Source organism: Vipera ursinii (assembly GCF_947247035.1).
Source record: "Vipera ursinii genome assembly, chromosome: 1".
In the NCBI taxonomy this organism is placed as follows: Eukaryota; Metazoa; Chordata; class Lepidosauria; order Squamata; family Viperidae; genus Vipera; species Vipera ursinii.
In genome coordinates, this window is record NC_139512.1 from 179,387,824 (window position 1) to 179,411,514 (window position 23,691).

Here is a 23,691-nt window from a genome sequence, read left to right on the forward strand (position 1 = left end):
ATTTATACCCTGGCCTCTAGGTGGCGGCCAATAGGTTTAAAGCAACCTATTGCTGCCCTAGAAGCAACCAATGGCGGCACTGGAGACGGGTTGTCTGAGGAGCTGGGAGCCATTAGCCAGCTCCCTGCTTAAGCAACCTGCAATCCAAACCCAAGTGATACACTCAGTAAAACATAGCACAATACATTACAATTCAGCAGATTGTTTTTTTCAGAGACACTGTGCTGTCTGAAAAGACATAATGACAGAGCTTAAGCTCAGTTCTTCCTCCTTAAATTTACATGTGCAAAAGCACATCATTTTACAGCTGAATCATTTTTGGAAGCAATGTGAAATAATTCATGGAGAAAATGTTTTTTGTGATAACAAGTATTTTTGATTGGAAAGTAGAAAAGATTATTTGTCTCAAATGATCTTGGGCAAAAATAGTTTCTGCTTTTAAAAGCAGGTTCATTGAACTGTATTATGTACATATCCTTATTAGTTGCCCCTGTTCAAAATTGTCATTTTGTCTTTTTTTTTGGTTAAGATTAATACAGCCGCTTCATACCCACAGGACTTTGTGATGCCCATTGATCAGGCTCTTTGTTTTAAAATAATCCAAATTCAAGAGAAAGACTAAATAATATCTTATAGCTATTTATTAAGATATTAATATGGAACTACCGTGTTCAGAAGTAGTGCACCTTTTAAGCAATAGATGCCAGAGACTAAAAATAAGGGAGAGTTTTAGCTTCACTGCCTCATTGGAAATGAGCACTAAACAATATGATCCTTCTACATCTCCTTAAAAAGTTTTTTTCCCCTCCCAACTAGGAGGATCCACTGCACCCGGAATTGTATACACCTGCATTTGTTTGTCTCTTTCATGCTCAGAGCTACCAGCATTTTTATTAAAGATAAAGTTGTTCGTCCTCATTTTGGAGACAAAGAGTTTGACTCACTACTTACAAGTGATCTACAAAATATTATACAGACTCCAGTCATGGACAGATCTCAGTATGTAAGTATTACTCCCATCTTGTCTTTCACGTTCCTCACCCCAGAGTCTCCCTAGCCATAAAACTACTAGCTTCAGAGTCAATCTGATCCCTGTTCTGATCCATGAACATTTCAGTCCCAAAACTCGTTGCTGGTCCTTTAAGTGAGGCATTTCATCAGACCCAAAATCAGTACCTGTTCCTTTCCATCTATCTGCTGAATATTTCTGTGTAAATACATGCCTTTGTTTAAAGCAATTTGAGATCAATAAAATTGAATGGAAATATTTGAGAATATAATTTTCAGATTACTTCCCAATTGAAAATATATGGACGGGAGTATAATTAACCAGGATTGGTGAAAGCAGAAGATAACCTTTTCTTGATTACATACGGTATTACATAGATTAGAAATGCCATCTGGCCCGATCTGCTGTAGCATTTTTAAACACTCTGGCTTACATGCTGGAGCATCTGAAGGAATGACAAGAGTCTTGAGCCCACCTTTAATTAGGACAATAGCAGAAACCCTTTATTTGTTTGTAGGCTAATCTGTCTATCTAATACAAAATCTTATACTGATATTTCTGTTGACAATACTTTTTGGCAAGTACAAGAAGATGAAATTCACAGATCTTGAAATGGATATATCCAATACAGGGTGGTTGTCTGAATTTACACTGTTCAAAAGCCAGACTATGGGGTCTGCTTTGTTTCATTGAGCTATCATGCTATAAAACATTAAGGAGTGCAGTGCTTGTGTTGGGCTATATAGAAAGCCACTTCATGTTGGCCACATTTTTCCCCAGATGAATCAGCTTTGTCTGCTTATGTCTGCATTTGTGAACTTCAACTTCTTAGTGAATATTTTGGACTGTATTTCTCACTTTTTTAGCTATCTGAGCTTAATGGAAGTTGGTACAACACAACTTAGTTCCTCGTTATTGACGCAATGTACCCCGGTGAGCTATCGCAGATAAGCAACATTGGTACCAAAACAAATGTTAATCTCACACAGGCAGCATTTAAACACTTGGCAGTAACTGCATGGGGATGTTTTTCTTATTGAATTCTGTTACTGTCACAAATTTCCATTAGTGTCTCAGAAAAGAAAAGAAAAATTGAAAAATATGTTAAGTAGCTCTATTCTTAGTCTTAATGCCTTATTATATTTAATTTTTTTACAAGATGTTAGTATAGTTAGATTTAATTATTTCATATTATTTAATTATTTAATACAGCTGTTGGTTTTTTTTGTTTTTGATTAATAGGTGTGGTGCAAGATTACTGTGGTAATGTTTATTTACTTCTTGGCAACAAACTACTATTGGATCTTGGTTGAAGGTCTCTATCTACACAGCTTAATATTTGTGGCTTTCTTTTCGGATACCAAGTACCTATGGGGTTTTATCTTAATAGGCTGGGGTAAGATACATTGTTTTTCATTCAAGAATTGGATTTCTTTAAAATTGAGACAATAAGTTTAATTTATTGGAAAGGTATGTCATTTCATTGGTCCTTAGTTATATTATTGTATCCATAAAAAAAGATTCTAATCAAGTATTCTAGATCAAAGAAAATACTTGCAAGGAAACAACCAAGCTCAGAAAGCATCAAAAACCAAACCATACAACCCTGAGCAGCATAGGTGGTTTTCTACTGGGATGTTCTTTTGTCACAGAGTGTGCTCATTTCATAACTATTTCACAAAAGAACATCACTGTACTTATATAATGTATCTAATAATTTTATTTAAAGGAAATAATGAATCAAAGTAAGCAATAACTTATATCTCAAGGTTATCTTTTGCCATTATGGTCTGGCCAAGTAATGAGAACTCATTTTAACTGTGATAAGCTAAACTCTTTTGTTTTTGCTTGCATTTGGTAAGATAATATAAAAACGATTACGACTATTAACAGAATGAAGTTTTATCTATAATGCTTGCTAATCAAGATTTTGCTATCCCCTTGCATTTTTTTCTAACAGAAAGAGAAAGAATACAACCCATTTTTCCCATCCTTCCTACAGCTGGCTTAGTCCCATTCCCCTCTTTATCCCATTCATTTTTTTAGTATAGGATTTGGGAACTGCATTTGGATGCTTGTAAACCTTGGAATGTTGCAAGGACAAGAAAGTCCAAATTAAAATGTATTTCTTAATTAAAATAAGATGAACCAGTGAATGAAATTAATGTGATTACTCAGCATACCTTTATGTTCTCCATTTGCCACATTAAATATTACAGTTTGGCTGTAATGTTTGGAAAATCTCTGGAAGCTATATCTAAAAGTTTTGTAGGGAAGGAATGTGATTGTGTATCTATCTACTACCAGTAAATTGAAAAGTCAATGAAATACTGATGAATGTATTTAATAGTGGCATTGTGCCCTTCATTATTAGGCTTGGTTTTAGACCATAAGGCAAAAGAGCTACAAAAATCAAGAATACACATTGAATATTGCCCATCTAGGAGGGAGACACTTGCAAAACAGGATCATTCAGTATTTTAGAACAAGGGTTCAAAGTCTTCTGGCTGATCTTGTCTCAGCTCTTTCCAAGGATAAGGATTATCTTCTTTGCTTTGGATTTGCAAATTTTATTGTGTAATTGATAAGTGGAAACTGATCATGATCCTATTTTCAATATAGTTTTTAAATATATTACTATCAAAGGATCAACTTTTTATGCAACAGATAAAACAAGATTCAAAGATACATAGAATTGTAGGGGAAGAAGGGACCTTGGAGGTCTTCTAGTCCAACCCCCTGCCCAAGACAGGAGACCTTACAGTATACTTTCCCACACAAATGGTTGCCCAGTCTTTTCTTGAAAACCTCCAGTGCTGGACCACTCACAACTCTGAGAGGCAAGCTGTTCCATTAAGTAATTTTTCTCACTGTCAGGAAACCTCTCCTTAGTTCCATATTGGATGTCTCGGTAATGAATTTCCACCCATTTGTACCCCAGGGTTGTGAAGGAGTTGGCACATGTGATCTTAGAACCACTGAACAAAATCTTTCAAAGTTCTTGGAGCACGGGGGAAGTGCCAGAGGATTGGAAAAGAGCTGATGTTCTAGTTTTCAAAAAGGAAAAAAAAAGTGAAACCAGGAAACTGCAGACCAGTCAGTTTGACATCAATACCTGGGAAAATCCTAGAAAAGATAATGAAGCAGTGGATTTGTGAGCATCTAGGAATTAACAAGGTGATTACTAGAAGCCAGTATAGGTTTGTTAAAAACAGATTGTGCTAAACAATCCTTATTGCTCTCTTTGATAAAGTAACTAATTGATCAGGGAATTCCATTCTCGATATTTTTTGCATAGAAAGACCTATGAATGTAATGGATGTTTGGGATGTTTTTGCTAAATTACTCTCCACAAAGACCTGTTAAGTGTTACACCACTTTAAATGTTTGTATAACCTAGAAAGCTCTTTGATTCAGGAAAAGTCCAATTTTGTATGTCATTATTTCTGTTGATTTTCATTTTGTCTGTTACATGCCATATTTCTTTGATGTGTTTTATGTTTTCTCTGGTATAATTTGATTTTAGCATTTTATATGGATTATTCTTGAATTAATATTTTTTCTATTCTGTAAATAAAATGCACATTTCAATTACTTAAAGATCTATATATAAATTATTTTGCTACCATAAATGAATTCTTATTTCCAGCAAAAGCAGTATATTCAAAATTGTCTGTCAAACTCTTTGGATGTCATAAGGATTTTGAAGGCTGAGACAGGAGCTAAAAGTTCCCAAGTCAGAGAATAGTTGAAATGTAAACATATAACAACTGTTTGGGTTCAGGTCATGATAAATTTCTGAGAATATAAAGTTCATCTGGATAATTGGAGGATGGATTTTATTCAGTTTAATTTGTATAGTATAAATTATTGTGCTATAATCCATTGTTCACTAAATCAGACCCAACCAGTATTGCAAAATATAGGCATTTTTCTTAACAAAGTGTGGCTTAGCGTATGGGTCACAGATACATCCAAAAATAGTTATTAAACTATATTTTTAATATGACAAGCATTATTAAGTTCAAACTGGAACATAATTGTATTAAAACTATTCATGTTAATTCAATTTCAATATAAATGAAATCAAATTTGGTATTGTCTTGGTCCTGCCAGCTGCTTGCTGTACCATACTCTGAAAGGCAGATGGAACCCCCATGCCAAAAAAAGTTATGAACATCTGACCTAGAACTGTTTCCTCTGAAGGGGGAGTTGATCTAGAGTGCATTTATTATTTTAAGGCTACTGTTGCAGGTGCCACTTCTTACAAAAGGGTGTGTTGCAGTTGCTCTCTACACTGAGTCACAGTTGGCCTTTTTCCCTGGGCAGATTTCATTGGAAGTGTTTAACATTGCAACAGATCACTCTCCTCCTCTTCTTCCTCTCTTCTGTACCTGGTGGATAATAAACATCTGTGCTCAGAATGCAAATGCTGAGTATCAGAAGCACCCAGGACTATGCAACAGTGACTTCTTGGAAGTTCTACTCCATTAAGTTCTACTCGGACTCAGGGTAGGGGTGAGGGAGTTGCTGTGGTTATGAGGGAGACCTTATGTCCGCAGGAGGCCACCGTTCTTCAGATAGTCGGGTGTGAATCTCTCTTACTGAGGTGTGGTCCTAGGGCGCAGTTGGGCTTGCTGCTGGTGTACCTTTCGCCTAGTCGTGCAGCAGCAGCCCTGCCTGAGCTTGGTTTTGGGTGACTTCAATCTACCATCCCTGGGAGGATCATCCGAGTTAGCTCAGGAGTTCATGGCTTCCATGACGGCCATGGACCTGACGCAAGTAATTCATGGACCGACTCATGTGGGAGGTCACACCCTGGATTTGGTTTTTCTACCTGGACGGTGGTTAGATGATCTTGGTGGGGGCTCCCCAATTGTTATGCCCCTGTCATGGACTGATCATCATCTCCTGCGGCTGGTCTTCCGTTTTGCCACTCCCCACCGTGGGTGTGTTGAGCCAACTAGATGGTTCCGCCCCAGGCGCTTAATGGACCCTGAGAGGTTCCAGGCAGCGCTGGGGTCCCCACCTGCCTCCTCTGCTCACAGCTCGGCAGATGTCTTAGTGGAAGCCTGGGAAAGGACAGCCACGGAGGCACTTGACTGAGTTGTACCCTTGCGGCCCCTGACCTGGCGCAGATCCCAGTGGGCTCCATGGTTCTTCGCGGAGCTCCGGGAGATGAAGCGTTGGAGACGGGGCCTAGAGAGCGGTTGGAGGTCCAGCCGATCTGAATCCGACCAATTGCGACTAAGAACCCATATTAGGTCATATCTCGCAGCATTAAGGGTGGCGAGGTCTAATTACTTCGCTACCCTTATCGCGTCCACAGATAATCGGCCGGCCGCCCTGTTTAGGGTGACCCGCTCCCTCCTTAATCAGGAGGTGAGTGAGGAACCCTTGCAGGGGCGAGCCAAGGAGTTTAGTCAACATCTGTTGGACAAAATCGCTCAGATTTGGACCGGTTTGGACTCCGACTGGGCAGAGTCTGACGATCAGGACATGGGTGGTCTTGTAAATGTTATCTGGGAGGAGTTTGATCCTGTGACTCCGGAGGAAATGGACAGGATTATGGGGAGGCTGAGCTCCACCACATGTTTATTGGACCCGTGCCCTTCCTGGCTGGCTTATGCAGCCCGGGAGGGGACATGAGGCTGGTTCCAGGCGGTTATATCTGCCTCTTTGAGTGAGGGTAGTTTCCCCGCCGCCTTGAAGGAGGCGGTGGTGAGACCTCTCCTCAAGAAGCCTGCCTTGGACCCAGCTGTGTTAAATAACTTTCGTCCGGTCTCCAACTTTCACTTTCTTGCAAAGGTTGTTGAGAGTGTGGTGGAGCATCAGCTCCCTCTGGTTCTGGATGAAGTGGATTATCTAGACCTGTACCAATTGGGCTTCAGGCCTGGGTACAGCACGGAGACGGCATTGGTCGCTCTGGTGAATGATCTCTGGAGGGCCCGGGACAGGGGATATTCCTCTGTCCTAGTCCTATTAGACCTCTTAGCGGCTTTCGATACCATCGACCATGGTATCTTGCTGCGGCGTCTCAGGGGATTGGGAGTGGGAGGCACGGTTCTTCAGTGGTTCTCCTCCTATCTCCTGGGACATTCGCAGTCGGTGTTGGCAGGGGGGCAGAGGTCGACCGCGAGGCCTCTTGCTTGTGGAGTCCCTCAGGGGTCGGTCCTCTCGCCTCTCCTGTTCAACATCTATATGAAACTGCTGGGTGAGATCATTCGTGGTTTTGGAGTTGGGTATCATCAGTATGCTGATGATACCCAGCTTTTCATTTCGACCCCAAACCACCCCAGTGATGCCCTCGACGTGATGTCCCGCTGCCTGGAGGCGGTTCGGGTCTGGATGGGGAGGAACAGGCTTCAACTCAACCCTGACAAGACTGAGTGGCTGTGCGTACCTGCATCTCGGGATATTCAGGATATCCCATCTCTTTCTATGGGGGGTGAGTTATTACCCCCCGTAGATAGGGCTCGCAACTTGGGAGTCCTCCTAGACTCACAGCTTTCTTTAGAAGACCATATAGTAGCTGTGACTAGGGGAGCCTTCGTCTAGGTCTGCCTGGTGCGCCAGTTGCGGCCCTATTTAGACCGGGATGCCATACGTATGGTCACTCACACGCTTGTGACCTCTCATCTGGACTACTGCAACGCTCTCTACATGGGGCTGCCCTTGAAGACCACTCGGAGGCTCCAACTGGTACAGAATGCAGCCGCGAGAGTTGTGTTGGGAGTTTCCCGACACTCCCATGTTACACCTCTGCTCCGCGAGCTGCACTGGCTTCCAGTTGTCTTCCGGGTGAGATTCAAGGTGTTGGTAATTACCTACAAAGCTCTACATGGCATGGGTCCGGAATACCTTGGGGAGCACCTGCGGCCGGCGTCAACTTCCCTCTGCCCAGTACGCTCCCACAGAAAGGGCCTCCTCAGGGTGCCACCGGTCAAAGAATGCCGACTGGTGGCCCCCAGGGAGAGGGCGTTCTCTGTGGGCGCGCCGGATTTATGGAACCATCTTCCGGTTGAGCTCTGGATGGCGCCTGACCTCCGCTCCTTCTGGCGCGATCTAAAAACTTACCTCTTCGAACAAGCTGGCCTGGCCTGATGGGATGGGGTTGGGTTTTATTAAAAAGTTTTAACCTACTTTTTAATGTGTTTTAACTTATTGTAAGAGGTGTGGGCATTTTGTTTAATCTTTTTTAATTTTTGTATTTTGTCTTTTAACATGTACTGCCCTGTTCACCGCCCTGAGTCCTTCGGGAGAAGGGCGGTATACAAATAAAATAAATAAATAAATAAATAAATAAATAAATAAATAAATAAATAAATAAATAAATAAATAAATAAATAAATAAATAAAGCAGAAGGCATTTTGTTCCCTATGGGGCCTGCTCCATGCAAATTCTTCTGTTCCTTTCCTTTGTCTGGGAAAGGGGGATATTCTATTTCCATTTCTTTTCTCAAGAGAAATCTAACAGCAAGCAATCCATTTTTCATATTTATAGGTTTTCCAGCTGTCTTTGTAGCGGTCTGGGCAGCAGTCAGAGCAGCAATAGCAGATGCAAGGTAAATGGACATAAAGCAGAAGTTTCCTTAAATCTTTTTTTTCCCAAATGGAAGGACACTAGCTATGTTATTGGTCCTTTCCAGGACACTGTGTGGAAAGAAGGGGAGAGAGACAATTGTTGTGAGGGTGAATGTACACAAAAATAAAAGGCTATTGGGAGAATAATTGCAATGCATATTTCTGGAGAAAATTAATATATCGCAAGCTGAGAAAGGTGCTTTTTTCGTCTTTCTTCTTTTTACCACGAGTCTTCATTAGAGTCACCTTTTACTGGAAGCTGTACATTAAATGCCATGCCAGAGTAAGAAATTGTGATTCCTGCTATGCAAGCATACAGATGCAAGTAGATTTTTCACAGCAACCAATTAATATATTTGCAACTTTCCTGTTGCAAAGTGCATTTGATTTTACTAAAGACTCCTTCAGTCTTTGTGCTCTATAGGTCAGACTTTATGTATCCTCTCTGATATTCAAAGTCATCACGTTAGAACAGGGGTGTCAAACTCGCAACATGACGTGACATGTCACATCATATCACAACTTTTTTTCTATTGCCGGCCATGGGGTGGATGCAGTTTCGGCATGACGCATTCACCCCGTGGGCTGGCAGTTTGACACCCCTGCTTTAGAATATCAGAATTAGATGATGCTCTCAGTGAGGGTAATACTTGTCAGGAAACATCTTTTTTAACAATCCAAGACAAATGATTCTAGGCAGGCTAGAGAGTAAATTGGAACACCAATGACTGCACAGTCATTGTAGAGATTGCAACATTTTTGCAACAGTCTCTTAGATAACATTCAATGAATGTGTGAATTGCAATCATGAATTTTTTTAAAAGATAAATATATGAGATACTACAGATCCTAATTAGAGATACTTAGATCTGGCACTCTGGAATGTCTTTAAGAAAAACAACTCCAGATGCTTTCTATGTATACACACATACTGATTCATGCAGTACATTACTTCATTTTGAATCCCAAAGGTGCTTTTTCTTCAGCTCTGAAGAAGCCTCTTGGATGAGAAGTGAAATGCCTTCAAAGAAAAACAAGAAAGTCCAACTGCCTCTTGAAAAAGCACCTTTGGGACAACCATGACCTGGATGACTGGGAATCTCCATAGACATTCATTTTGAATCATTTTCTAGTTGATCATTTGGCATATCCTAATCACTGTATGCCAGGGCTTTTCAACCAGTGGTACGGGTACCACCTGTGGTACATTGGCACCTGGCAGGTGGTACACAACCATCCTAGAAAAGTGGTAGCAGGGGAGGGGAATGAGCTGAACCGGTGGCAGCACCACACAAGCCTGAGTGAGAGATGGCTGGAGCTGCAGGACTGTTAGGGCTCAGCGGAAGCGCCAGGATCAGTGCTGCTTTCCAACTGATCGATGCTTCTTCGGGGCTGTCAGGGCTCAGCGGAAGCACCAGCTGGAGCTCGGCACTGATCCTGGTGCTTCTGCTGAGCCCAGATCAGCTGGAATGTTGCAGCATCTCCAGGGTCTTGTGATTTACATTCATATGCTTGGCAACTGATTCATGTTTATGACGGTCACAGTGTCTCACGGACATGTAAAGTGACCAAAACCTGCTGCAACCACCTAGCGGGGGTGGGTGGGAATAAAAACCAAACACCCCTCACCCCACTCCCGCTGCCAATCCTCAACAGAAATGCTCACAACAATGAAAACCATGGACAGCAGGAAGAGCGCCACCGGGCGGGCAAGCAGGTGTCTTGCTCAGCTGCGGCTCGGGGGGCATTTTTTCTAATGTCATTGTAACTTCGAACAGTCACTAAGCGAATTGTTGTAAGTCAAGGACTACCTGTACTTCATCAAGTGTTTCCTTTTTTTTTTGGTCATATTTTTGACACCTTGCTAGGTACTCGGATGTTGCTATACCCTAAAAGTGGTACAGTGGTGAAAAGGTTGAAAAGCCCTGCTGTATGCTACTGGTGGCCTGCTTAAGGAAGGAGTACGCTCATATTTATCCTTATCTAGGTCATCTTCTCATTGTTCTTCACCAGGATCAAAACCTGTGGACTGATTTAGCTTTCTAGTGAATTTGCAGAGCAGTACAATAGGAGACCAATCTTACAGAGCTTGTCAGGTAAATTTAGGGTGGTAAACAAATACTGTTACCAAACTTTGTAGTCTGCAGACATTTTACAACAAGCATGGGCTCCCTTGTCCTTCCTAATTGATTCAGGTATATTTTTAGGCAGACATTGTTCAGGGGATTCACATGACAGCCCTTGTTTTGATTGTAGCGCAATGGTTTTTCTATCTCTAGTCATCCACAAGGAACAATAGGTGTGGAGCCAACTACATGTGTGAGTCAACATGGCTGCAAACCTCTGAATCTGGGACACTCACTGAATTGTCAAAATGGCACAGGGGATGTGTTATGACATGGAAGCCAAGCACAATATAGATTTTCTAGAACTATAAGCATCCAGTTAACACTGGCTGATTTCTAATTCTTCCACTTAGATCAACAAATTTTGGTTCTTATGGACAATAAGACTCTATGCAGATGAATAAGTTGGGGGTGGGGGCATGAAAGTACACACTGTCGTGATAGATGCTATCAAACTACAAGTATGAGTTGGGATTCATCTCTCTCTCTCTCTCTCTCTCTCTCTCTCTCTCTCTCTCTCTCTCTCTCTCTCTCTCTCTCTCTTCCCCCCCTCTCTCTCCCTCTCCCCCCTTCTCTCTCCCTCTCCCCCCTCTCTCTCCCTCTCTCTCTCTCTCTCCAGAACATACTGTATTCCAGACCTTCCACAATTTGATAGATTGATTCATTCAGATAGATTTGGATCTAGAGGAAATTATACCCAAAATGTATTATTTATAATGAAGCAATTTGAAACTTCAGTGGCAAATCTCTTGGCTTTCCAATCAATTGCAAGATTGAGAAATTTGGCAGAAGAGGCAGAGCTTTTAGCATGCCCTAGTCACTGAATGAAAGGAAGAGGACATGGATAGAAATAACCTTAAGAACCGTGGCCGAGGCAAAAGGGGCTGAAACAACAGGATAACATTTGGAATTAGCTCAGGGAGACACTTCCCATATTCAGTGAATATAAGTGGAGGTACAGCACAACAGACACCCACAAGATTGATGTCAGCCCCACTATGTAAGACCACACCAGGAAATGAACTCCACATGATGTCTCAAACTATTTTTTTATTAAGATCTACATCAACAAAATCTCAAAAATAAGGAGCCTCATATTTGAAATGAATATTCATTCACAAATTTCCTCCTCGAGATCGAGTCTAAAGCTGCTTTCATGAAAGGTTGCTTTCTTTATACAGCCATTACAGTCAGAAGAATGTTAGAAAACTTCCTCCTAATTCTGTTTTTCTTTTCTTAACACTGAAATTTTCACTGAAATAAAGAATTTTTCCACTTATTTTGCCCTAACTCCAGATTGGAGAAAGAATTGTGCAAATGAGACAATTGGACTGGCTATGAAGGTTTGTTTATCTTGGGAGTTTCGTAATTTCTTTCTTTCTTGAAGTCCATACTTGGTTGAAAATTATACATAGCAGTGATCTTCAGATACAGGAGGACTTGCATTTCTTGTTCTTATGGGTTTCAGCTGGTTGATGTTCTGGAGGGAGTCACACCTCAGTTTTCTAAGGCTGTTGTAGCTTCAGCTTTTTCTACTTTCTTGGCCAAAACACTCTTGAGTGTGTTGTAGTAAAAGATATTTCCTCCACTATAGGAAGCGAAAGCCCTAATAAGCAGGCATATACATGGAATGAAGGCTATTGCTAAGCACATTGATTTGTGCTTCTTAGATTGTAAGGCTGTTGTAGCTTCAGCTTTTTCTACTTTCTTGGCCAAAACACTCTTGAGTGTGTTGTAGTAAAAGATATTTCTTCCACTATAGGAAGCGAAAGCCCTAATAAGCAGGCATATACATGGAATGAAGGCTATTGCTAAGCACATTGATTTGTGCTTCTTAGATTGTAAGGCTGTTGTAGCTTCAGCTTTTTCTACTTTCTTGGCCAAAACACTCTTGAGTGTGTTGTAGTAAAAGATATTTCTTCCACTATAGGAAGCGAAAGCCCTAATAAGCAGGCATATACATGGAATGAAGGCTATTGCTAAGCACATTGATTTGTGCTTCTTAGATTGTAAGGCTGTTGTAGCTTCAGCTTTTTCTACTTTCTTGGCCAAAACACTCTTGAGTGTGTTGTAGTAAAAGATATTTCCTCCACTATAGGAAGCGAAAGCCCTAATAAGCAGGCATATACATGGAATGAAGGCTATTGCTAAGCACATTGATTTGTGCTTCTTAGATTGTAAGCCGCCCTGAGTCTTCGGAGAAGGGCGGGATATAAATGGGATAAAAAAAATGGAACAAAGATACATGTGTGTGTGGAAGTGCTATAGTTTCTCTGCTATAAATCCTGACAGTGGAGATCCCATGGATGTTCTCTTAGGTATTGGTATGTTTGTCCATTGAACTGAAAGAAGGTAGTGAAGCAAAGGTTGAGTTTCATAAGTTTGGGCATTTAAATCTTAATCTATTTGGTTAGGTTGTTGCAGTAGATTCTTTCTTCCCCCTCTATGAGATGTTCAAGGTTTTTAATGAGTTCTTTAACTATATTATAAGTTTGGGTCCTGGTAATGATAAAATTGGGCAAAGTAATATGTTGGGCATCTGTATTTTGGAGCATCCACAGAAGTATGGAAGGTCCACTGCTTTTCATCCACCACTGTTCTTTTCTGATTTGATCTTTCTTGGTGAGGTTGTTGAGGTTTTTTTTTTTTTAAAAAAAAATGAGTTGCCCAGTTTCTGTAGTGAGTTGGTATTTACTAAGATGTAAGTTTCTTTGCCCCTCACTAGTTCTTTGGCTTGCTGTATGCATTGTACTTTGTCCATGATAACAATGCCTTTGTCTGTTAAAAGGGTGGCGATGGTTTGGTCCTTCTTTAAAGTTTTGAGGGAAGCTCTGTGTTTTGTTTTGAAGTGGCTCTTTTTCTATATTCTTTTGAGTTGCAACATGATTGTCCGCCTTATGTTTTTTTGGGTCTCCATAGTAAGTCCTGTAGTTTTGAATGCTGCTTCCAAGGCTGCAAAATATTGTTTGGCATCCTCTATTTTGTAGATGAAACCTTTCTGGAATATATTATGTTTTGTGGTGGATAATGGGCTGCTAGTATTTATTTAGTCTACTCTAAGGTGAGCATCCATTATCATTAGTTGTACCTTTCTTCAGCTGCTTTGCTGAGCTATTTTCCACACAGTTGCAGAGTTGTAACTGACATTGGTGTGCAAATGTAATAACAGTAATTACTATGAATGTAAACAATGTAATTTAGAGATTTGTACAAATAATGTGCATATACACTGTATGCAATCACATTGCACTCATTTGAAGCCATCCAGTCTGGAGCTTCCCAGATTGGTCATGTTCAGCAAGCATGTAAGGGATAATTTTGATAAAGCAAAGATTACATCTTCTGTAAAACTAAAAAAAGCATGCCTGGATAATTTAATGAACAGCATAGACACAAAACTGCGGTGAAGTTGGATTCCTCTTATCTTAATAAATTAATAAAGAGGTTGGATGCCATCATGTAAACCATGTTTGGTTATTAGCTGATTTGCCTTCTCAGGAGAGAGGCTTCCTCTCACATAAAAACATGCTTTGATTCATCTATACATACTAATAGGTGTTCTTGTGCTTTCCCTTTAAACGTCTTCTTATTAAATCTACAACTCAGATCTCAGTGGCTTGTTGCTTGTTTAAGTCCCAATTGCTATTAACTTGCAAGGGATTCTGATAACAGCAGACTTTAAATATTTCTTTTTCACCAACTGGCAGGTATAAAACATCTGTGGCTTATGTTAAACACTGTGGTCACTTGACATTTCTTTTTCATCCCATCTGTAAGTCATCTTCTTATGGCCAAACCCCTGGCTCATATTTGAATTATATCATGCAATTCAAAAACTTGACTATTTGTGCTAGGATTCATCTGTCATAAATAGTTTATCTTGACACTTTGATGTCAATTCTTGAAATATTGATCTGCTGAACTTTATAATCTCAATCTAGATCTTGGGATCTAGGTTCACCAATAGGCTTGGGCTCCTCTTTTGTTCTTTATTTCATTCACATAATTTCTTAGGAATTTGGGGAGGGGGGCAAGAGAAGGTGAGAACAACTAACCTGATACTATATGCTCTTCCTACTACCTAGGAAGTCTCTACATGTGGAGTTCAACCTTGAATAGGATTTTGAAAGGAGAGTATTTCAGAGTTGAGTACCACTACAAAAAAAGCTTTATTTCTTCTTTGTAATATATTGCTGTTAAAAAGAAAGAAAATTGTTCAAGAAATAAATTTACTGTTAATAACTTTAGGCAAATTAGCCAGGATTCTAGCAGTTAAGTACAGCTCTACATGAAGCTTAGGGGATCATCTTTTTGCATTTCAGTAAAATCATGCATTACAGTGATTCAACCTGAAAGCGATTACAGCACAATTCACTATGTGTAAGTTTTTCCTATCCAGTATTGGTAGTAGCTGATAAATCAGCCATAGCTTATGCACAATACTTTGAACCTCCAAAGCTATCTGAACTAGAAATGTTAACAATGGAGTAAGGAAAATAAATGCATACAGTATTCATTTAGGAAACAGAAAGCAAATGCTTACTTGCAAAATGAGGGATAATTGGAACAGAAGTTGTGATAATTGTGAAAAAGTTCTTAGAATTCTGTCAAATTGGGAAACAGAATATTGACTCGATGTGACTGCAAAACAAGCACACACATTTTGGCTGTATTCATAGAAATAAAATGTCTGGATTTTGGCAAATAATAATTTTGCATTACTACATTGGTCATCCTCCCTTTCAAGTATGATGTCCAGTTCTGGGCATTGCACTTGAAAAAAATCAGTCAAACTGGAAAAGGTTTTGAGCTGGACAATGAGGACAATCTGAGGACTAGAGAATAAATCCTGAAGAGAAATTGAAAGAATGATGAAGGCTTAGTTTTGGAAAGATAAGTCTGAAAGGTATATATTTGTCTTCCAATACTTTAAAAAAGTTGCATAGTTCTTTTCTTCTGGAGTATGCAAATGGTGTATTTGTAAGTACATTTATATTACATTCCTGTGAATCTAGGTGGCTCTGAAGCCAATAAAAGATTTAAGTTAAGAAACAGATCCCTCCTAATGGTCTAACACTACATGTAGAAGAAAATTCAGTGGAACTGTTTAGGCAGAGGCTAGGCAGTCATGCAGTTTAAGGGATACACTTCTATGGACTTCTGCATTGAGCAAAAGGTTGAATTCACTGCCGTCAATTCTCTGTATGAACTCTGTTGAAATAATGCCCAGCAGCAAATCTGCTCTTTCAGGGAAGATGCAGCCTGGCTGCCCAAACAGTTTCTGAAAGAAAAAAAATCTACTCAGACTAGTACAGTCTTATCAAGTTTAAATTTCAGTTTAATGATTTTATTTATCTGATTACACAGTCTTTACACTAGTTCACCATCCTCACCTAACTTATTTGTCTGATAGATCGAATGTTACAGCAGACTGATGACACTTCAGCCAGTCCAAAACCTTTGGCTGGTCTCATCCAAGAGCTTCATACAGGTTTTTAAGAATGTGGGACATAGGATAGAATGTGATGGGAGCCCACAAAAAGGTTCTATAGAATCTGTTATAAATGGTCATTAATTCTGCCTTTTGAAACTTTCTCCGAAAGATCCGAGTGACATAATTGTGTCCTGCCTTCACACACAGCTCATGATGATGCTACCAATACACTGTAACCAGAGTCATCAAAGATGGTGACAGGTCTTGGAGAATCTTCAAAACTGCAATTCCCTTACTTAATAGAGATCTTCTATCAGAGAAAACCAGGCTATTTTTGGTACCAAGCCTATATAAAACATTACGAGTCCATGTAATTCGCTTCATTAAAAAGAACCTAGAAGAAGGAACTTGAGACTGGATAATAGTTATAGTCTAGAATTTCTTAAGAAGTAATGGTTAAGATGCTGGCCTAAAAACCAGGAGATTGTGAGTTCTACAGTAGTCTTACCTTACGCATGAAAGCCAGCCAAATTCACTCTCTCGCAGCCCATCTTTTCTCACCTCCCAGAGTTGTGGGGAAAATAGGAGGAAGGAGTATTACTTGTGTTAACTGCACTGAGTTACTTATAAAAGTAATAAAGACAGGATTTAAAAATAAATCTAATAAACTGCCAGTTTTAAAACATCTGTACCATTCTGCATTACAAAACAGCATTTATAGGTCCATTCAGTCAATCTGATTTAGTGAAAGTTACTGGAATTGGTTTGGATAAAAACTGGTTTAATCTTATTTAATCCAAATGTCTTGTTTATATCCCCTGGCCTCCTCAACTGAAACTAATATGACATGTTCTTAAGAATAGCATCAAAATTTCTTCAAAGACTCACTACAAAAGGTGCAAATAAGGCAGAATTAAGCACTATGGAAACCAAATCTATTCATTTACTGCACACAAATTATGTAATTGAAGGCAAGTGCATTGTGCATTTCTAAGTAGCTTCCCTATTTAAGGCCCTGATGATTACCCAGGCTTGCTTAGTTTCAGAAAAGGGGTTGCATTCTCTGCCCTTAGACTGATCTAACACCATTATATTCAAGATAAGTAAGTACCGGTTGTTAACACTTCTTCCAATGGAATAGTACTTTAGAAATGTTTGTATGTCTCAGCTCTCATTTTACATCTTTAAGGCTTATCAAAATTACCAAAATGTTATCAGGAGAAAAAGTTAGAATATGTAATTTTCTAAATAAATAAATAAAAAGAATGAACTCTTATTATGATACATTTCTTTCAGGAAGGAAAATGGCATTTAAATAATTTATTGCTCTTAAAAAGATATGTGTGGGAGGATGATTTTGTCATATATCAGGCTGTGCTTGCATATTCTTTGCCAAGAGCTTTTCTTACAATATTATTTTCTTATGTATGGCTGTGAAGGTTTCAGAAACAAATCTGAAAGGAGCAACTTAGAGATTCTCACTGCCTCTTGTCTCCTCCATGAGCTTTGCCTCCAGGGCTGGAGCTTAGCACCTCTTTGCCCATCGTTTCCATCACCACCATCCATATTTCCTCACCCTAAAGAGGATAAAGTTCCTAGTAAAATGCCACCACCAGCTTTCTATGTTTTTTTTTGTCTCTTATCTGGCACTTTTAATGGAAGAGAATTTTGCACTCAGGACAACAGCCACGTTTTTGTAGAAGGGTTTCCTTTTAAACATTTGTGATGAAAAGAATGGCCACTGCTAATGCTTTGAAAGTGACACAATTATGCCCAGCCAAAAAGAGTTAAACAATATCTGTCTCTTCATGATTAAAACCGATTTTTAAATTATTATATCTAGGCCCTGTCCTAATTATGTATTTACTTGGGCAGGAGGGGGAAGTAAACTTCTGAAGTGGTAGAAGAATCAAAGTTGTGTTTATGATCTTATTATGGACAGTTATTAGCTTCATGCTATTTGTGGATGCTGGGGACATGCTGCATTTTCTTGTAACCCAATTATATGGAAAGGAGTTTGGTTCTTTTATACTACACAGCAATGAGCAGAAAGCAGTTGGTTTCTAGACAGACATCTATCTCATCCTAATTCTGAAGAGAATCCGAGTTTCAAAGAATCTGGGTTGCTAAAGGCATAAGAAATGTGTACCCACCCCCTAAAATCAGATTGATAGACTCTGATTTCAGGATAACCTGAATTTTACCCTAGGAGGCATTGCACTAAAACTCATAAATTCAGAAAACTGGAAGGAAGCCAGTTGCTGCACGTTAATACTCTCTCTTTCCTTAGTGTTAATGTTGCTGTAGAAAAGTAATGCTTGTCAGAGTACTGAAATGCCAGACAGCTGTTTGCTACAGCTGCTCCCTTTCATTATGTTGTAGCAGGACAAGTTGTAGAATCCAAACAGGAATAGGATGCTTTAATCAGCACAAAATAAAGCAGCACAAACTAACAAGCAAACTTCCAAGTTCACCAGAATTCTCTCTCCCCCCCCCAGATGTTAAATTTCCTCTCTCATTTCCAGTAGCTTGTTAAGAGGGAGAGATGAAATGGAGGAAATGCTGTGAAGCCTTAATGAGGTACACCTGCGTATAAAAAGAGCCCTCACAGAGATCGGTTTCTAGGATAAGGTAGAACTTGTAAGTGGCCCGGTAAAAGAAAAATGTGATAGTTCCTATACTGTCGAACATTGGGAATTCTAAGTAATTGAAGCAGATATCACTTTCTCAACTTTACAGGGAGTGCAGAATTATTAGGCAAGTTGTATTTTTGAGGATTAATTTTATTATTGAACAACAACCATGTTCTCAATGAACCCAAAAAACTCATTAATATCAAAGCTGAATATTTTTGGAAGTAGTTTTTAGTTTGTTTTTAGTTATAGCTATTTTAGGGGGATATCTGTGTGTGCAGGTGACTATTACTGTGCATAATTATTAGGCAACTTAACAAAAAACAAATATATACCCATTTCAATTATTTATTTTTACCAGTGAAACCAATATAACATCTCAACATTCACAAATATACATTTCTGACATTCAAAAACATAACAAAAACAAATCAGTGACCAATATAGCCACCTTTCTTTGCAAGGACACTCAAAAGCCTGCCATCCATGGATTCTGTCAGTGTTTTGATCTGTTCACCATCAACATTGCGTGCAGCAGCAACCACAGCCTCCCAGACACTGTTCAGAGAGGTGTACTGTTTTCCCTCCTTGTAAATCTCACATTTGATGATGGACCACAGGTTCTCAATGGGGTTCAGATCAGGTGAACAAGGAGGCCATGTCATTAGATTTTCTTCTTTTATACCCTTTCTTGCCAGCCACGCTGTGGAGTACTTGGACGCGTGTGATGGAGCATTGTCCTGCATGAAAATCATGTTTTTCTTGAAGGATGCAGACTTCTTCCTGTACCACTGCTTGAAGAAGGTGTCTTCCAGAAACTGGCAGTAGGACTGGGAGTTGAGCTTGACTCCATCCTCAACCCGAAAAGGCCCCACAAGCTCATCTTTGATGATACCAGCCCAAACCAGTACTCCACCTCCACCTTGCTGGCGTCTGAGTCGGACTGGAGCTCTCTGCCCTTTACCAATCCAGCCACGGGCCCATCCATCTGGCCCATCAAGACTCACTCTCATTTCATCAGTCCATAAAACCTTAGAAAAATCAGTCTTGAGATATTTCTTGGCCCAGTCTTGACGTTTCAGCTTGTGTGTCTTGTTCAGTGGTGGTCGTCTTTCAGCCTTTCTTACCTTGGCCATGTCTCTGAGTATTGCACACCTTGTGCTTTTGGGCACTCCAGTGATGTTGCAGCTCTGAAATATGGCCAAACTGGTGGCAAGTGGCATCTTGGCAGCTGCACGCTTGACTTCTCAGTTCATGGGCAGTTATTTTGTGCCTTGGTTTCTCCACACGCTTCTTGCGACCCTGTTGACTATTTTGAATGAAACGCTTGATTGTTCGATGATCACGCTTCAGAAGCTTTGCAATTTTAAGAGTGCTGCATCCCTCTGCAAGATATCTCACTATTTTTGACTTGTCTGAGCCTGTCAAGTCCTTCTTTTGACCCATTTTGCCAAAGGAAAGGAAATTGCCTAATAATTATGCACACCTGATACAGGGTGTTGATGTCATTAGACCACACCCCTTCTCATTACAGAGATGCACATCACCTAATATGCTTAATTGGTAGTAGGCTTTCGAGCCTATACAGCTTGGAGTAAGACAACATGCATAAAGAGGATGATGTGGTCAAAATACTCATTTGCCTAATAATTCTGCACTCCCTGTAATGGTGTTGGATGCCTTCCACAGCCTTCTAGATTATGCAGGAAGGGCTTTCCTTTGTTGATGTGATTGTAGAGAATTAAACATGACAGGATCTCTAGGCCCAAAAAATGCAGGTCAGTGTAAGCAACAACTTGAATAGGAGCAACTTCAACTGGGATGCCCATATCCAAATTGGGTGGCTTTATTAACGAAACCAGGATGCTCACATTTTTACCATCCAACTTCAAATAGCCACCTCATTTCTAAAACACGTTGACTTATTCACAGTGGCTATTCTAGTCTCACAATCTTTGCCTAGAGATATAGAATCCCCACTTGTATTTTCAAATATGTTTTTCTTATTTGTGAAAAAGTAATATGCAAATCAGGTTTTATGATCCAAACTATCTGAAGATTATTTTTTATAAGATTTTTATCCTACCTTTATGAGTAATTCAAGGCAGTAAACATACTTAATACTCCTTTCCTTCTCCTATTTGCCCCACAGCAACAACCCTATGAAGTGAGTTGGGCTGAGAGACAGTGTCTGACCCAAAGTCACCCAATTGGCTTTCATGGTTAAGTCAGGATTAGAACTCTAGTCTCCTGGTTTCTTGCCCAGCACTGCTAGACCAAAATGGTTTTCAGTGTGCTTAAATAGCCCCTGAATTGAATCTCACAGCCTCCAGAGGTTAAAAATAAGGTGTGGATGATTCCAGTTTTAGCTACAACTTTTAGTACTGAGTGATTTTAAAAAATGTATTGATTTTATATTCTTGAGCCATCTATAGGTAAAGGTAAAGGTTCCCCTGCACATGCGTGCTAGTCGTTTCCGACTCTAGGGGCCGGTGCTCATCTCCATTTCAAAGCCGAAGAGCCAGCGCTTGTCTGAGGACGTCTCCGTGGTCATGTGGCCAGCATGACTAGTCACCAAAGGCGCACGGAACGCTGTTACCTTCCCACCGTAGTGGTCCCTATTTTTCTACTTGCATTTTTACGTGCTTTCGAACTGCTAGGTTGGCAGAAGCTGGGACGTGTAACAGGCACTCACTCTGCTACGCGGCACTCAGGATTTGACCCGCCAAACTGCCGACCTTCTGATCGACAAGCTCAGCATCCTAACCCACTGAGCCACTGCGTCCCTTTGAGCCATCTATACCATATGTTTAACCCTTTCTTTCCAACTGCCTTTTGCTGCTGCACTTGCCTTCCAAATGTGCTAGTCCATAGCTTTAAGATAGTGGTAAAGTTTCAGATGAAAAACAGCCAAGAAGGCCACTACATAATTCCTCACTTCAAGAGGTACTTTACATCAGGAAGTAGCCATTGTTTACCCCACGCTTCAGCATCTGACACATTTATTGTTTGCTATGCAGAAGTAGGTGCTACTAATTTTACATCAGTGAGAATTTGTGGTGTCATTTTTTTTCAATGAAAGGCTGTTTCCTGAGTTGCTTGCTTTATTTCCTCAAATTAGTTCAACATCCCTATGGAAAACATTTTATGTGAACTGCATCCTTAGCCAGGCATAAATCTATTTTCTGGATTCATAAGATGCAGTGGTGTATTTCTCCATTGCAACCGGTCCTTTGAAGATGTGATATGCTCCATGGGAATCAATCTAAAGCAGGGGTGTCAAACTCAATTTCATTGAGGGCCGCATCAGCATTGTGGTTGCCCTCAAGGGGCCAGGTGGGTGTGGCCTGGGTGGGTGTGGCTTACTGGGTGGGTGTGGCTAGAGTGTGTATGGCCTACTGGGTGGGCATGGCCAGCTCTACATCGTTCGTATCAAGGGTGCCTCTGGGGGCCTGGGCAGGAGTGGGACAGATCTGAGGGTCTCTGGCAGGAGGAGGGTCTCTGGGCCAGGGCCAAGGCAGTGGGGGCCATTCCCTCACTGTTTCCAGGATGGCTTCGCGGGCCACATGAAACCACTTTGCAGGCCGGATCCGGCCCCCGGGCCTTGTGTTTGACATGTCTGATCTAAAGGAAGTAAATTCCACTGCTAAGCCTGTAAGCCGCCCTGAGCCTTCGGAGAAGGGCGGGATATAAATGTAATAAAAAAATAAAATAAAATAAAAATTTAAATCATTTGTTCTTTTTTTTTACCCGGTTCATTTCTGAGTTAGAGCTGATGGCCCTCTTTGAATCTCTTGGAATGTTCAGGTCCCAGACTTCTTTGGTGGCCTCCTCTCACAGCTGGCTGGGCAGGCCCTGAACACTGGAGTACAGTCAATACCGTAAAAACCCCAACAGAAGAACCGAGGCAGAGGACAAAGAGGGAAAGTGCCTTGATGGTTACAATATTTTGCCCTATTGGATATCCAACATAGAAAGGCTTACCGGGCTATTTTAGCAACAACAGGAGGGTGTTGTTTTTTTTAAATTCCCCTGGACTTTTTACATTCTTTATCTTTCAAGCAAGTGTATTCTAGTTTCGGTTTATAATAGTAATTTTTTAATTCTGTTTTAAGCCACATGTAAGCTACTGGATGCCACTTCTCTTTTTATTTTACCACAGCCAATTCTAATAAGTAAAACGAACAACTAGCCCTAAAAACAGATATAAGGTGAATGGGATCAGAATGAAACTGTAAAGCCTCCCCCTACAGGCACACATTCATCCACACATATTTTTTTTCAGACTTTAGCTGGCCTTTCCGATATTTGAACCCTCCACCTTCCATCCCAAAACTAGTCCAACTAAGAAAAAGTGTTTATTATTTTACTATTTCTGAAAATTGCACCTTGGTTTTCTTATTTTTCCCAGATTCACAGTAAAGATGGGACTTGACATATTTATGTATTCTTCTTTTCCCAGAAACTTGCCTTGGTTTATTACAGTTGAATGAACACAAAATTCTTTTTAAAATTCTGAAATTTATTCTGTACACTCTGCAGAATGAATCTAATAGAAAATGAATATACATTGAGACTGTTCATTTTTACTCTGTTTATTAAAAATAGCTTCTTGATTTCACAGATGCTGGGAGCTTAATGCTGGAAATATAAAATGGATATACCAAACTCCAATTTTAGCAGCTATTGGGGTAAGATTACTTGTGTGTGTGTGTTTGTTTGTGTTTGTGTGTATAAAACATTGAACATGGTTGTATAATATATTAGTATCTGCAAAATGCTGGATTGTAGCAAAGAGATATAGAAAATGCAGATCAGTTACAATAACCCTAGTATTTATCTTTAGACAATTGCAAAATAATGTTATGTATAAAATGAGATTAGCATTTCTACCCTCTTCTAATG

The 23,691-nt window shown here is 40.1% G+C and overlaps 1 protein-coding gene across 5 annotated transcripts in view; it reads left to right on the forward strand.

Annotated features, from left to right (window-relative positions):
• Window positions 1-23,691, forward strand: part of PTH2R (parathyroid hormone 2 receptor) — a 71,041-nt gene that overhangs the window by 20,214 nt on the left and 27,136 nt on the right. For 4 of the 5 annotated variants that reach the window (XR_014491451.1, XR_014491452.1, XM_083354605.1 and 1 more), the window contains exons 6-9: window positions 817-1,003; window positions 2,252-2,405; window positions 8,514-8,574; window positions 23,411-23,477. Coding sequence is in view for 3 of the 5 variants with exons in the window: in XM_083354605.1 (XP_083210731.1) it covers window positions 817-1,003; window positions 2,252-2,405; window positions 8,514-8,574; window positions 23,411-23,477 (469 nt within the window). In the remaining 2 variants the exon portion in view is untranslated. The remainder of the gene's footprint in view (window positions 1-816; window positions 1,004-2,251; window positions 2,406-8,513; window positions 8,575-23,410; window positions 23,478-23,691) is intronic. The other variant, XM_083354606.1, reaches the window with a different exon arrangement.